This window comes from Nannobrachium achirus (genome assembly GCF_963921795.1).
Source record: "Nannobrachium achirus genome assembly, chromosome: 10".
NCBI lineage: Eukaryota > Metazoa > Chordata > Actinopteri > Myctophiformes > Myctophidae > Nannobrachium > Nannobrachium achirus.
In genome coordinates, this window is record NC_137819.1 from 22,115,062 (window position 1) to 22,129,594 (window position 14,533).

At 39.9% G+C, this 14,533-nt stretch overlaps 2 protein-coding genes across 2 annotated transcripts; both read right to left on the reverse strand.

Annotated features, from left to right (window-relative positions):
* Window positions 1–1,495: 1,495 nt before the first annotated feature.
* fabp4a (fatty acid binding protein 4a) lies at window positions 1,496–5,038 on the reverse strand. Its single transcript, XM_080735722.1, has 4 exons — window positions 4,862–5,038; window positions 3,807–3,982; window positions 2,551–2,652; window positions 1,496–1,776 (listed from the first exon to the last, which is right to left on the reverse strand). Exons 1-4 carry the CDS (start codon window positions 4,932–4,934, stop codon window positions 1,723–1,725), a joined length of 405 nt encoding a protein of 134 aa, XP_080591848.1. The 5' UTR covers window positions 4,935–5,038; the 3' UTR covers window positions 1,496–1,722.
* A 3,328-nt stretch (window positions 5,039–8,366) lies between these two features.
* mrpl53 (mitochondrial ribosomal protein L53) lies at window positions 8,367–13,606 on the reverse strand. The gene is made up of 3 exons (XM_080735209.1): window positions 13,489–13,606; window positions 10,617–10,729; window positions 8,367–8,552 (listed from the first exon to the last, which is right to left on the reverse strand). The coding sequence occupies exons 1-3, from the start codon at window positions 13,581–13,583 to the stop codon at window positions 8,440–8,442; spliced, it is 321 nt and encodes a 106-aa protein (XP_080591335.1). The 5' UTR covers window positions 13,584–13,606; the 3' UTR covers window positions 8,367–8,439.
* Between the last annotated feature and the right edge of the window lie 927 nt (window positions 13,607–14,533).

The following is a 14,533-nucleotide window of genomic DNA, read 5'->3' on the forward strand; positions in this document are numbered from 1 at the left end:
CCCCTCCCCAAACACTTAACCAGAAGTCGCCAAAGCAGGTTCACTTATGAGGACACAATGCGTTTTGCGTTCCAGCTTCGCCGCACGCGGACGGCTGCCAACAGGCTTACGTGTGAGATGGGAAATGTGAGATGTCCTCCCAGAGGGGGGGCTAACATTTCCTCACTGACCTCTCTACATGGTTCTGTTTAGTAACGTCTGAAAAACACGCTCGTGTTCCTAGTTGGGAGCCCCCCTCCGCACAGGGTGTGTCCTTGTCGCTCTCCAGACCTGAAGTGAAACCGTTTTGTCTTTCAAACCATGAGGAGGATTTCACGTTCACCGCGCACACCCGAGACAATTATTGAAGAATGCAGACTGCTTCGTAAAATACAAACATGCTGTAATAACGGATGCTTGAAGAAGCTATAAGGCCTAAAACAGTGGTTCTCAAATACCCCCAAATTGATATCTATTCTATTTGGAACCCCTCCGGCCCTCCGCCCTCGTAAAAGGATTTGGTGCCAGGGACGTCGATTTTCACAATTTTTTCAAGATTTTTCTAAATGGGTCGAAAATAGCCACATGATGCGGTGTGAGCTTAAAATAGCTGAAGCAAATATGGTTAAGTGGTCTAACTGTGCCTAAGCCTGGAACCCCCTCAAGGACCCCTAAGGGTTCCCCGGACCCCCACGTTGAACCGGGGAACCCTTAGGGGTCCTTGAGTGGGTTTGTCCACTGGACAATCCACACCAGTACAGTATATACAGTAACTATACTGTACCTACATTCATTCACCATTGTCGTGGTTATAATTGTGGCGTGGACCCTGCCAAAAACTTGAGTTAGAATGATTTTTAAATCAAAATATGTATAGTACTGGGGCGCCCGCTGGCCTAGTGGTCCAGGCGCATACCACATACTAGGCTATGATGCCTGCTGGCGTGGCTGGTTCGATTCCTGATCCGGACGACCTTTGCCACATGTCATTCCCTATCTCTCCCCATTTCCTGTCAGTCTACTGTCCTATCAAATAAAGGCATAAAAAGACCCAAAAAACAAATCTTAATAATAATAAAAAATATGTATAGTACTTGATATGGATGGTCGTTAACCACTTGGATCCCCAGCATCCATATTCTGGGGGGAACAGTAGCCAAAAATAGCCAATCTACAAGCTCACAATGCGTCGCCTTGTGAGCTTGTAGATTGGCTATTTTTGGTGAAGAGATTTGACAAGAGTTCTGGGAAAAAGTGATCCAAGTACAGTTTACGTGCTTAGAACTTAGGAACTGAGTGGACTCCAGTCAGTTTCTCTAAGAATAGAGCGTTTAAGTTTTAAAAAGTGAATGATTCACTAGAAGCTATAGACCCTGATAGATTGTGTACACAACGGAAGCATGTGTTATCCTAATCTGTACTACCTGTACTGTCAACAAACCTGCCAATAAAGTATTCAATCAACCAAACATAAATCCCCCCCATAAAAATAAAACATTAAATCCAGACATGGCAATCATCTTTGAAACCATTTTTTATTTTTATTTATTCAAATCACCACAACAAATGTTTTTTTTGTTTTTTTTTGGTACAGAATGAATGGTGTGTAAGGACAAGGGGGCGTAGAAACACAATGAAGATAATAATAAAAGAAATAAAGGAATGGGAAGCACGCTGTCACTTTGACGCTCATTGAACTGAGCCCTTGGCGTTCCAGCGACGGGGGAGGGGAGAACCGCCACCTCACGCCTCCTTCACGTATGTTCTCACCGCCACCACGTCGCCCATCTTGCATCTCTGCGAGGGGGAGGGAGAGAGACGGACAGAGAGACATGTTTTAAAATCAATTTGACTTATAATTGTGTTTTTATTTTTTACTTTACTGTTCTACCCTGGATTGCTCCTGCGCAAGTGCTGACATTTCGTTTTGGTCTTTTTTTCTTTCTTTTTTTTTTTTTTAATGCTCGACTCTTTCAATAAAAAAACAACTATGAAACATTACCTGTCTTATATTTCTCATTATTTCTGTGTTCTACCCTCACTCATTTTACATAGACTGTTCAAAGTCCCTGCCTTTTTAACTCACCATTTCACCAGCTTATGTATTGACTGTGTCAATTCTTGTTTTTTTTTACCACTGGGCTATTGGAGTCTGCCTGCTTACTCTGGGGAAAGGTTTAATCTTGACCTTCAGGTCAAATTTGTGTCGTATCAGAAACAGGGATTGTGTCAAAGTTCCCTAGATCTGAATTTCTCAATAGAATAGCAATGAGACCAAACACAACCACCCCAGTTCTAGATACAGTACGTTATATTGTACATGCACTACCATACAGATTGGACAAGATAACACTTTATTATTAAAAAACGTGATGGAAGAATGTCACAATCAAACAGTCTATTCCATAAATTACAAAACACATCAAATAAATCAACAATCGATCAATTAGCACTCAAGCACTCAAGATCAACCTTATGGAAAAGTGTTTTTCCAACAACACTGAGTGAAATCCTCAGTGTATGCTAGCCGTCTACTGTATTTGTAAATTATGGAATTCAATTGTGACTCACCGCTATCAATTTTCCATCGGTCACCACCCTCTCTATGTTCGTCTCTTTGCCGTCCCAACTCTGTGTCTGAATCAATTTGCCGTTGTCCATCGTGACCACAGTCTGTAGGAGAGGATATGGAGAACATTATTTATGATGAAGAATCACCATCATAATTCATAAACCTGCAGCCGTGGAGTAACAAGTACTCAGATACAAGTAGAAGCCTGTACTCAGTACAAAGGTACGTAAAACCCTGTATTCAATACAAAAGTAATGGCATCAAAGTATACTTACAGTACTAAAGTAAAAGTACTGATATTTTCCAAAATGTTTTTATTTTATTTTATACCAAATCTAATTTCACAATTTGTAGCAATGCAAGATGGGGTGAGCTTGCAGATCAGCTTGTAGATAAGTATAAAAAGTGCGTAGCCTAACTGATTAATGTATGTCTGTAATCAAAATCTACAAAGTAACAAGTAACTAAAGTTTTCAATGATTGTACTGGAGTAAAAGTAAGGTTGTCCTGTGCAATGTAATAGAGTAGAAGTATACAGCAATGAAAAATGGAAACACTCACATAAAGTAAAAGTACCTTAAAATTGTACTTGAGTAAATATACTAGGTTACTTATATTGAAGTAAAAGTATAAAGCACAACTGCTAAATTGCAAAATGGACATATTCCTACTGTATTTTTACAAAAAAACTGAATCTGAGTAGGCCTACTTATACAAAATGTAATGCCTCTTTTCCATGAGGACTCCCGTCTTTGCCATACCCTAGCTTTTGCTGAACTGACGCTACTGCTACTTCTCCCAATGCCTGAGAAATGTAGTGCAGTACAAGTCATTGAACTAAATCATGGAAAAACAGACTCAAGTAAAAGTAGCTCAAAGTACTGTACTCAAGTAGGCTACAGTAGCCCAGGCACGTGCACACATAGACATCAAATGGGGCTTGAGCCCCTGCCCTTTTATCTGTCTGTAAAAATGCCCTCTCCAGACCATGAATGCAGTTTTTACTATGGTGAAAGAAATTGATTATGCTTAGTTCAGTGTGGTATCAAGCACCGAAAATAGCCGAGCCTGGAGGTCAGGAATGAAATTGATTATGCTTAGTTCAGTGTGGTATCAAGCACCGAAAATAGGTCTGCTATTTTCGATATTTTCACGAAAAGGCCCTTTTCGAATTTTCAGCCCCTGCCTCTCTAACATTCTCTTCGCGTTCCCTGCAGTAGCCTATACTTTGAGTCAACGAGTGAACGAAACCCACCCTGGTTTTCCTGTCGTCTGCGGTGGTCTCCTCGAAGGGCTCGTTGAGCTTGAACTTGATCTCGGTGGTCTTGAAGGTGCTCTGGGACTTCATGCAGATGGTGCCCTGCTCGTCCACCGACACGATCAGGTTGGGCTTGGTCCGGTTGCCCACCTGCCTGGTGGTGAAGCCCACACCTGCATGGGGGGAGGAGGGGGACACATTACTGCATTGAGACATGTACCAAAAACATTAGGCTGTACAAAACAAACACAAAAAAAAAAGAAAAAAAAAAGAAAAAAACTGACTGAAACTGTTTTGTGTGAGTGTTTACAAAACTAACTCACACTAACTAAAACCATTGAGAAAATATCCTTAGTTTGTCAGTAATATTTTTCTCAAGGAATTGTGGAAATAATGCACAATGCTCACAACAGCAGTTGTTAACTTGCTATTTTCAAAAAATAAAATAAATAAAAAATTAAAAGATAATTAAATGTCTGAGATTTTAAACTTTTAAACTTGAGATTTTAAAGACTAAACTCAAACTAACATGAAAAAAAGATATAATAAAATAAAATAAATAATTAAATTAGCAAATGCACTTTAAAAAGGTTGAAACTAACTGAAATTGGGGCGAAAATAAGTTGACAAAATAAAATAATAAAAACGAATGAAACAATGTAAAACTAATGTTTTGCTGCAGTTTGCATGGACACTGTAAAAGTCCTGTTCATTTCAATTTGGTTCCAGTTGTACATGCTTATAATTTAGTTATATTGGATGAAATTGATACATTAATGCATTAGTTTGTACATGCGTAAAATGCGTAACCATAGGCTACAGAGGTAGACTAACAAGTGAATTTGCTCTATTTTAATCTAATACTTCAAGCTGTTAAAGTTTTTTAATAAGCCAAGACAACAATTTCTCTTCCGATTTTTCTAAAATAGGCTATTATATCCAAGAGGGAGAAAAAAAATCAATTTTTTTCCGCTCTGGAGAATCCAAAAGTAAAAATGTCCCTTCTTCAAATAACGTTTTTTTATTTATTAATTCCTATTTCATAGTCTTACCGATTGCTTTCATGTAGTCATCAAAGTTCTCGCTGGAGATCATCTTCCACGTCCCAACAAACTGTTCCACCATCTTTGCAGCGCTCTGTATATTCTATCAAGTTTATAATGATATTAATTGGCGTTCGGTCCGAGCCTATACAGATGAGGGCTTCCACTCACATTCACTCCACACTGGGCTCCACGCACTGCCTTAAAAGCCGTCTGCCCCACAGGCGCACCGCGCCACCGACCAATCACAGGCCGGGACCTCACTGTATCCTCTGGCATGGGGAGGACCTGGTATCTCATAGCCCGGGGGGACGCGCGCTCGCACTGTGATTGGTTTCTTGGTTGTTAAGGGGAACTTAGCATAGCAACGTCCTCAGGGATCAGCTAGTGGTGGGAGAAAAGTAGGCTACTCAGATGATGAGCCTTGACTTATAAACTAAGAAGTACTAGCGCACAATGCAGACATATTCTTACAAGTCAAAGAAGTCAAGCAAGTACAAATAGGCCTATTGGAAGAGAAACAGACTTAAAAGTGCACATTATGCAGAAAACTCCATTTCACAATCATATTATTTGTTGTAATAATAAGTAATGTCTAGTAATCTGTACACTGCTTTAATGGGGACTGCCCATACAACTTAAGTAAATGTACCTAGTTTATTTACACTACTACTCCTCCGACCATGGTAAGTAGACTACATTTCCGATGGCCTCAATGGGTAAAAGGTTTCTTTTTTTTTTAGAGAGTCCCATCTATTAATCCCTTTAAGACCTGGGATGTATAATTACTTTAACCACTAATTTATGCTTTAACTATACAAAAATAGCAGATATACACTGAGTGCCACGCTGTGAGCTTGTAGATCTGCTATTTTTGAAATATCGTGAACATTTGTGTAAGTCTTTCAATATTTTGACACGATTCTATAAATATCTTCAAAGTCCTTCCAAGGTTTTTGGAGGTGGTTCTTTTTCATGTCAAGGACCCCTAGAATTATATGTAATTGGCCACCGACCCCCATCTCAAAATATTATGTAACGGGGACCCCCCATGAAGCAGATATTTGAGTTAAATATTCACTTCAATAAATATATATATTCAAAGATTTGCAAAAATGTTCATGATTTTTCAAAAATAGATCTACAAGCTCACAGCGTGGGACTTGAAGTGCACGCTGTGAGCTTGTATATCTGCCATTTCTTTAATAGTTAAAGGAGTAGTTCACCACTTTTCAACCTGTCTTCATATAATAGGTCCTCACTAATGTTCATGATAAAATATCACAATTTCTTTCTACTCAGTCCAAGTCTCCTAGGAGAGCTGTGGGAAGTTCAGAATCCATCGTCTTGTGACATCATCATTTTCCCCAAAAAAATTGTAATCAATATTTTTGAAAAAAAAAATAGATTTTTATTATCGCGAGAATGGCTTCCACTTTAAAATTGCAACTTTTCAGGAATAGAAAGCCTGCAGTTTCTATAAGCTGGATTGGCAATCGATGATGTCACAAGACGATGGGTTTCTGACCTGCCCACAGCCCTCCTCTGAGAAAAAAAAAAAAAGAAGATATTTTTGAGTGAGGACCAATTATATGAACATAGGTTGAAAAGTGGTGGAGTGCCCCTTTAAGCATAAAAATAACGGTTAAAGTGGTGGTGTCAGGGATGCAGGCTAGCCTTGTAAACCGCCCTCTTCCGGAAACTGGATTATGGAAGTTGGTCGTTTACTAGGCTAGGATCAGGCTAGACCAACCTTCTGAAATCCTACTGGATTACGGAAGTTGGTCGTTTACTAGGCTAGATGCTGGCCTCAATGGGTAAAAGGTTCCATGGAAGGCTTGTGCCAGATGACATGCAGCAGGCCCAGTGTGTGAGAGGTGGCTGCTTGCTTGCCTAACGGGTCTCTCACGTGCTGGAATGATCTGGGTTTTTATCAGGGCAGACAATAAACGCTCACCCATACAAACCATTACTCTATACAGAACCAAAACATTTTAATTCACTGGATCGCACACATCGGCCCGGGGTCCTGGGATTCCACCTGTACGAAATGGAACCGTTTTACAGATCTGTAACTCAGTGCACAACTTGTGCACTCCGAGTTAGAAGATTTTACAGTGTAGATTGCGTTTTCCAGTAGAAATGCACGATCATGACATTATGGCCGATATCCGTGTCAGGGTCATATCTGTCGATACCGATACCTATACACAGGCATTGACACTAAGGCTTGCCCACCTGCCCCCGGCAGGTAAATAAAACCTGGGGGCAGGTGAAGTTTGCTTTCAGGTTGCCCGACAGGGCAAGTGCTCATTTGAGAAGCCGACGCAACCGTCTATAAACACAACACAAGATATCTGTCTAAACACCTGAACTCGGCCAGTGTCTTCTGGTCTGTGGAATCTAAAATAAGGGCACTATTTACCTATAATCTGCTGTTTTTACTGTTGCTACACTTAAAAATATAAAATAACAAGTGTGAAACCATAGACATATTCAATCATAGCTATGTAGGTATTTGGATTTGTAAGTATTGAGGTACAGTATGACATTTTTATCGCACAGCCCCAGTAAAGAAATAAGTGTTAAATTGAGCGGTAATTAAAATCGTACCTATCATTTTATAATGGACAATTTACTTTTTGGGCAAGTGGGAATAACCTTTGGGCAAGTAGAACATGACCTGTACTTGCCCGACGGGCAAGTGCCTCTGAGACCTTAGTGTCAACCCCTGTATACATATTACATTATTATATTGTAATGCAATATATATCGTGTATTGGAATCAGTATATCGACAAATATGACACTGCAAATATCTAAATTTCATATTTTTATTTAAAAAAATCCAAATTGAAAAGCTTCCCCAAAGAACAATGATTGAATCTTCAGCCTTCATCACCACAAAGGGCTTGTTCAGCTTCACATCCAAATATGAATATTATAAAACAAAATATCGTCTGAAACCCAATCAATTAATTTGATATCTGTTCCATACCGATAATGTATTTTTATGGCCGATATTGCCGATACTGATATGATGGCCCGATTAATCGTGCATCCCTAGTTTAAAGATCCAATATTAGTTTAAAGATTCTCAAAAATTCTCAGTTTGATAATGCATTAGACCAGTGGTTCTCAAAGTGAATTCCAGGGACTCTGTGGGTTCCTTTAGCAGGGTCTGTAAGTCTGTAACTCTGACAGTGTACAAATGGAACCAAATTTTGTTCCATTTGTACACTGTCAAGAGTTAAGGGGAAACCTTGAAATGTAAAGGTTTGAGAAACACTGCATTAGACCATTAGACCCACCAACCCCCATTTGATCATCCTGACCAAAAAATGTTATATTGTCTTTACTAAAGAGAGAGAACAAACACTATAGCTAGGATTACTATAAACTCAATGTAAAACAACTAAAATAAACCTTCCTTTAATTAAAGAGAAAATGAATACCATCTAACAAACCGGTATCATATCAATTCCCACCACAACCAGGAGGGCTACTGCAGCACATAGATTTTTAGAGCAGTTTTATTATAAACATCCATACATACAGTATACACACACACAGAGATAAATATTGATATTATTTTTTGACTTTGGCCTGTGGGTCTTTGGCCTCGCAGCGGGAGTGGAAGGCCTTGAACATCTCACTGCACGTCAGCTTCTCGCCCTTCATCAGCAGCCTCTCGCCGTCCACTGGAGAACGAACACACGCACACGTGCACACACACACACACACACACACACACACACACACACACACACACACACACACACACACACACACACACACACACACACACACACACACACACACACACACACACACACACACACACACACACACACACACAATCAATGCATGATCGTAATACCTATCGTTGCTATGGGGCTTTTAAGCCGTGACATCATTTTGTAGTCAGACCTCCAAGCAGATTTATTATCAATATCTGTCCCTCGCTATTTCAACAGATCCGAGACAAAAATAATGACTTACAGTAAGTATAATCCTACCACTTTCCTTTCAACAACAGTAAAAATAGTAAAAAGATTCACGTGGGCGCTGGGGCCTTTTGGCCCCAAAAGTTCTCCTCTGCCTACAAAATGATGTCAGACTTAACAGCCCCATAGATAGGGTGGAAACCTCATATGTCCGAAACGGTTACTTTTCCCAGATTCAAATTCAGAAACAGCCAAAATAGCAGATGTGCAAGCTCAAAACTCGTCGCTAGTGCGCCTGCAGGGGTCATCGCCATGCGTTGGACATTTCTGTCAAATTTCAATTTTTGCCACAAATACAAAATGATTGAACAAGCACACGAGTTAGCCCTAAATTACCATTACATGTTTCTAACTTGTTCCATTTGTATATAAACTCTCAAAGTTATGGGGGTCCTTGATAAAAAAAATTGTTTGAGAAGCGCTGTCCTAATTGACATACTGTAATGTACCATAGTAAATCAGTGTCATACATATTATTCTTTCTTAGATATTTTTGGGGGGTTTTCTGCCTTTAGTTATAGTTTTGTAGTGAAGACATACAAGGAACAGGGAGAGAGAGAGATGGAGAGGAGAGGCAGTGAAGATCGTCGGGTACGGGACTCGAACCTGCGATGTCAGGCTACCTTAGAGGAGAGCCTACAGTAGGTGCCGGAAAACCTAGAGACGGCAATTCAGTAACTGGGTCCAATGATCAAAATAAATGGTGTGTAAAAACTAAATCTCGACCTTGCCACGGACCAGGCCAAGTCTTTGCCACGGACACATTTGTCCATGTACGGACATATTGATGACCCCTGGATCCAATATTTATTTACAGAAGAGAAACCCAACATTTCAACCTTTACAGGTCTTCTTCAGGGGAATCAACCGGCTATTTTTTATCCTACCATCTTATTTTATGTATACACATCAGTATGAGATAGAGAGACATTCTCTGTATGCTTAAGCGCAGTAACGGACCACACACACACACACACACACACAGGCACTAAATTATCCTGTGGCCTTTTGCCAAATTCAATATCCTACTCGCGGCAATTAGGCAGATGGAGAGCATGTAGCAGATGGGACTTTTATCTGGAGTTGGACGTGTAGATCTTCAGGGCGTGTTTGGAACAAGCCATTAACATGTTTTAGCAGCAGAGTGGACCGATCAACATAACTCATTAAACACACATCTCTGTGTTAAGGAGGTTGGAGAATGTTCAGCAGAGGATGAAGACCTGTGTGATGTTTTAGATGGATGGGTGTTAAATAACTCTATATTCCCATAGTACCATACATAGTAGGGATAGGCAACAGTTAATCGTTACCGTTTAAAACCGTAAAACACCGGTAAACACTAGCGGTTAATGGTGACCGTTACAATAAGTCTATTTTAGCTCGAGACCAAAACGAGAAATTAAGATGTTTGCCCGGGACCCAAGCTAGTGAAAACAGCAGATCTACAAGCTCACAATGCTGTCTCAGACGTGTCTCAGACTAAGGAGTCTGAGAGACACACTCTACATACATACATACATACATACATACATACATACATGCATACATGTATACAGGTACATGCATACATGCATACATGCATACATGCACACTCACTGTACATATTATAAACACAGAGAAGGAGGAAATCTCAACCTGATAAAATAGTCATTTCTGACTGAGGCAAAACATTAATTTGTAAATAAACCTTGTTTTTAAAGTGAAATAAAGTTGTTGAGCTTTTTTGGAGGGGAAAAGATTCAAAACAAGCCGTACCGTATGTGATGTCGACTAGAGGCTCTGACTTGTTGTGCTTCACCAGGGCGGTGACCTCACAGTTGATGTTGGTGGACCTGGCCCTCTCTGAGCCCACCATTATCAGGAAGTCCCTGGAGCAAGACATGGACAAAATCACTTAAATTAGATTTTAACCACTTTAACCACTATTGTATGCTTTAACCTTAGAAAAATAGCAGATATACAAGCTCACAGCACGGCACCGAGTGCCGCGCTGCGAGCTTGTAGATCTGCTATTTTTGAAAAATCGTGAAAATGTGTGCAAGTCTATGAATATCTTTGACCCGATCTTTGACCCGACTTCAAAATCCTTCCTCTAAAATCAGTGGTTCTCAAACTTTTTCATGTCAAGGACCCCCAAAATTACAGGTATTTGGCCACGGACCCCCATCTCAAAATATGTTGTTCCAGGGACCCCCCAGAAGCAAATATTTGATTTACAAATGTTCGCTTTTAAATAGATATATTCAAAGACTTGCAAAGAAAAATCATGGTTTTTCAAAAATAGCAGATCTACAAGCTCGCAGCGCGGCACTCGGTGCCGCGCTGTGAGCTTGTATATCTGCTATTTTTCACTGGTTAAAGCATTCAATAATTCTAGGCCTAAATGGGTTAACAACGTCAAGCCCTGCAGTCCTCTTTTATCCAAAGAGACAAAGATAACTCACAATATAATCAGGGGTCAGCAACCTTAAACATTAAAGGAGGAGTTCACCCCAAAAAGTATGTTTTAGTCGCATCCCTAAGACAATAGTTTCATTACAATAAATGTACCCCCATTGATTCCGGGTGGAGAATCAATGGGGGTACATTTACTATTACATTTTTGTCTTGGGAATGCAAAACAATATTATTGAACTCAAGTCTCCATGGCATGAGTAATCAATAGAAAAAAAGTCATTTTGGGGGTGAACTATTCCGTAATGTGAATTATGACACCACATCAAAATGTTTCAAACAGTTTCTCTTTTACATCAGGACATTGTAATGATCATTGGACAACCCCTGCCAATGTCGCAGACTCCTCCTCCAGTCAGAGTTCAGACTAAGAGTTTGAATGAACCTGGAATTATGTGCAGGATCCAATTTGCATGCAGATGTGAGGGGACTTAATTTAACTGAAAGTGTTTTTCTTTTTAATATTCTATAAGAAAAATCCTCTCTCTCACACACACACACTTATGCCAGTGTGCCAGTGATCACCCTCCCCTGTGCACTTTGCTACACACCATTTTACAATACAGTCAGTCAGGCATTGACACCTGCCAGGGGCAATGCCCATTTGAGAGGGGACGTAACCGTCTATAAACACAACACAAGATATTTAGCTAAACGCCTGAACGTGGTCAGAGCTCCACTTAAAAATATAAAATAACAAGTGTGAACCCATATATCATTCATACTAGCCATGTAGGTATTTGGCATAAATATTGAATATGACATTTGTATTGCGCAGCCCCAGAAAGTAAAAGAAGTGTTATCATTTTATAATGGACGATTTACTTTTCGGGCAAGTGGGCATGACCTTTGGCAAGTAGAACATGACCTGTGCCCGACGGGAAAATGCCTCTGAGACCTTAGTGTCAACCCCTGATACAAAAAAAGTATGCATATGTTCCGGTGTTCAATGTCACAAATAAACACAATTAAATCGTTAATCGCAATTATTTTTGTGACAATGAATAGTCAACTTAGATTGTAGTAACAGTGTAATCGTGACAGCCCTTGCTCTTAAGTTATGATACATGAGACAATGACAACTTACAATGGGTGTAATAACAGGACGATTCCACTTTACAAGACAAACAATGTGCAAATCACTATCAAAATCCTTCAGGGAAATCAGCTGAAGTAGCAGATGTACAAGCTCAGATCTACAAGATGTACACGCTCTCAACACCACAACGGTTGTATTTTAGATCAGCTGTGTCATTTTTGCTGTGCGAAGGTGATGCACAATTAAGTATACAAGCCAATGTGAAAATAAGGCTAATGGTAGATGGATGCTGACAACAGCGGAGGGCCAATATATGGGAAAGTATATTTCTCCCATATATTGATTGATTTAGTTTCTTTCAGACACTGTTAAAGACAAAGAATGCGGTATATAAAATAAACATAATAAGCTTAAAATAAGAATAATACAAATATGAGATTATATGGAAAAAAAACATGTAGGTCTACTTAGAATGTGTAGGGTAGTACAGGACTACAGGTGTCATTAATTGCCCCGCACCAACCTAAACGCACCTGCCCATGGTGTGTCCCATAATTATTATGCTCACTGGAGGAAATGTCGGTGTCAAACTCGTGGTAAAGTGGATATATTTTACTAAATACACTTTTTCGGCCGTAACCTTCGAATGGATATGACACTTCTACAGGGCAATGGCTGACACACCAAGTCGCAGCAGTTCATCATTAGGCTATTGGGTGAGTACAAACGGAGCGCTCACGGACAGTGACACAGGTCATAGTATATAATATGGAATACATGAAAATGAAATGTATGGAATTAGGTTCATTCGGAGCCTGTCAGAGCCAGGAGTTTAGCCTGTAAAATAACAACAACAGAGGGTATTCTAGGTACTACAATACAATGCAGTCCAGAACAAATCTAAAGATCTACAAGCTCACAATGCATTATGACGAGCATATTTTCTGCGTGGAACACTGTCGTACTACAGAGTATAATGATGGTTTAGAGATTGTTGACATTCATTCATTCACAGGGTGACTCTTAGCCCTGGTCCATCCTCCTCCTCCTTCTCCTCCTTCTAACGCCATGATGGACCAGAGCTATTTAGCTGACACACACACACCTCTGGCACTCAGTCGTCTCGCTCCTCACCTCGTGGATCGAACATTGGACTCAAACGGACAGAACTGGACCACTATCTTCTTCACAGTCTTCAGCACCACAGAGGAGTGCTTCACAGCCGCCATGATGCTTCCACTGTCACAGTGACCTTTCAACTCCCCACCGCCGTCTCCTGTCTGCCAGGGACACTGAGCATGGTGTGCCGCCAGAGGGCGCCAGAGTATTGCATATCATCCCTTAGCCCAGTGGGCCTCAAACTTTGAAATTTGAAGGTCTCTCAATTAACTCTGACAGTGTACAAATGGACCCGTCAGGGTTCATTTGGTTCTGAGGATGGCAAAAAAAAGAAGAAGAAGTAGAAGAAGAAAAAAAGTAAATTTTTAGTAGTACAAGGAAAGGTCAAATGTGGGTTGTGTTTTTCAATCGCTTTTATGAAAAAACATATACAGCATATAGACATACATTTAAAATGTAATTGAAAAAAGGAGAACAATATCAGTCACCAAAACCAAGGACATTTGTTTTCAATTAATCTAACATTGTTAAATTGAGTTTGAAGTTACAATGGGTTTGTAGGTATAGGAAGGAGGCATGCCTGATAAAATGATCAAATACTAAAATACTAAAATAAATACTGAATCAAGCAACTTAAAAACTGACTGTCACAAAACAGTCATCGTTTCTTTAAAAATATCTGAAAATATCTAATCTATAAGGCAAGCGCTCTGCAGTATGATTGCGTTGTGAGCTTGTAGATTGGATAGTTTAACATTTGTTTTTGACATTTTTGAAAATTTCTGACAATAATGACAAGCTCACATTTGTATTTGAGTTGGGCCCTAAGGAGAACCCCCACTGGCCTGCAGTTCTATTATTAGTTACGTAGTTATTAATATAATATCCTGTATCATCACATTGTTCGCTCCAACTTTGACATGCTATCTAAATGTGTCATTTCTAAATATAACACGGTATTGTTGTTGGTATGTGGATATTGTGTAAAGGACAGCTCGCCCCCCGAAAAACGGGTGGAGGAATATTCTCCATATAGTAACCAGCACACAAATGGTGATAA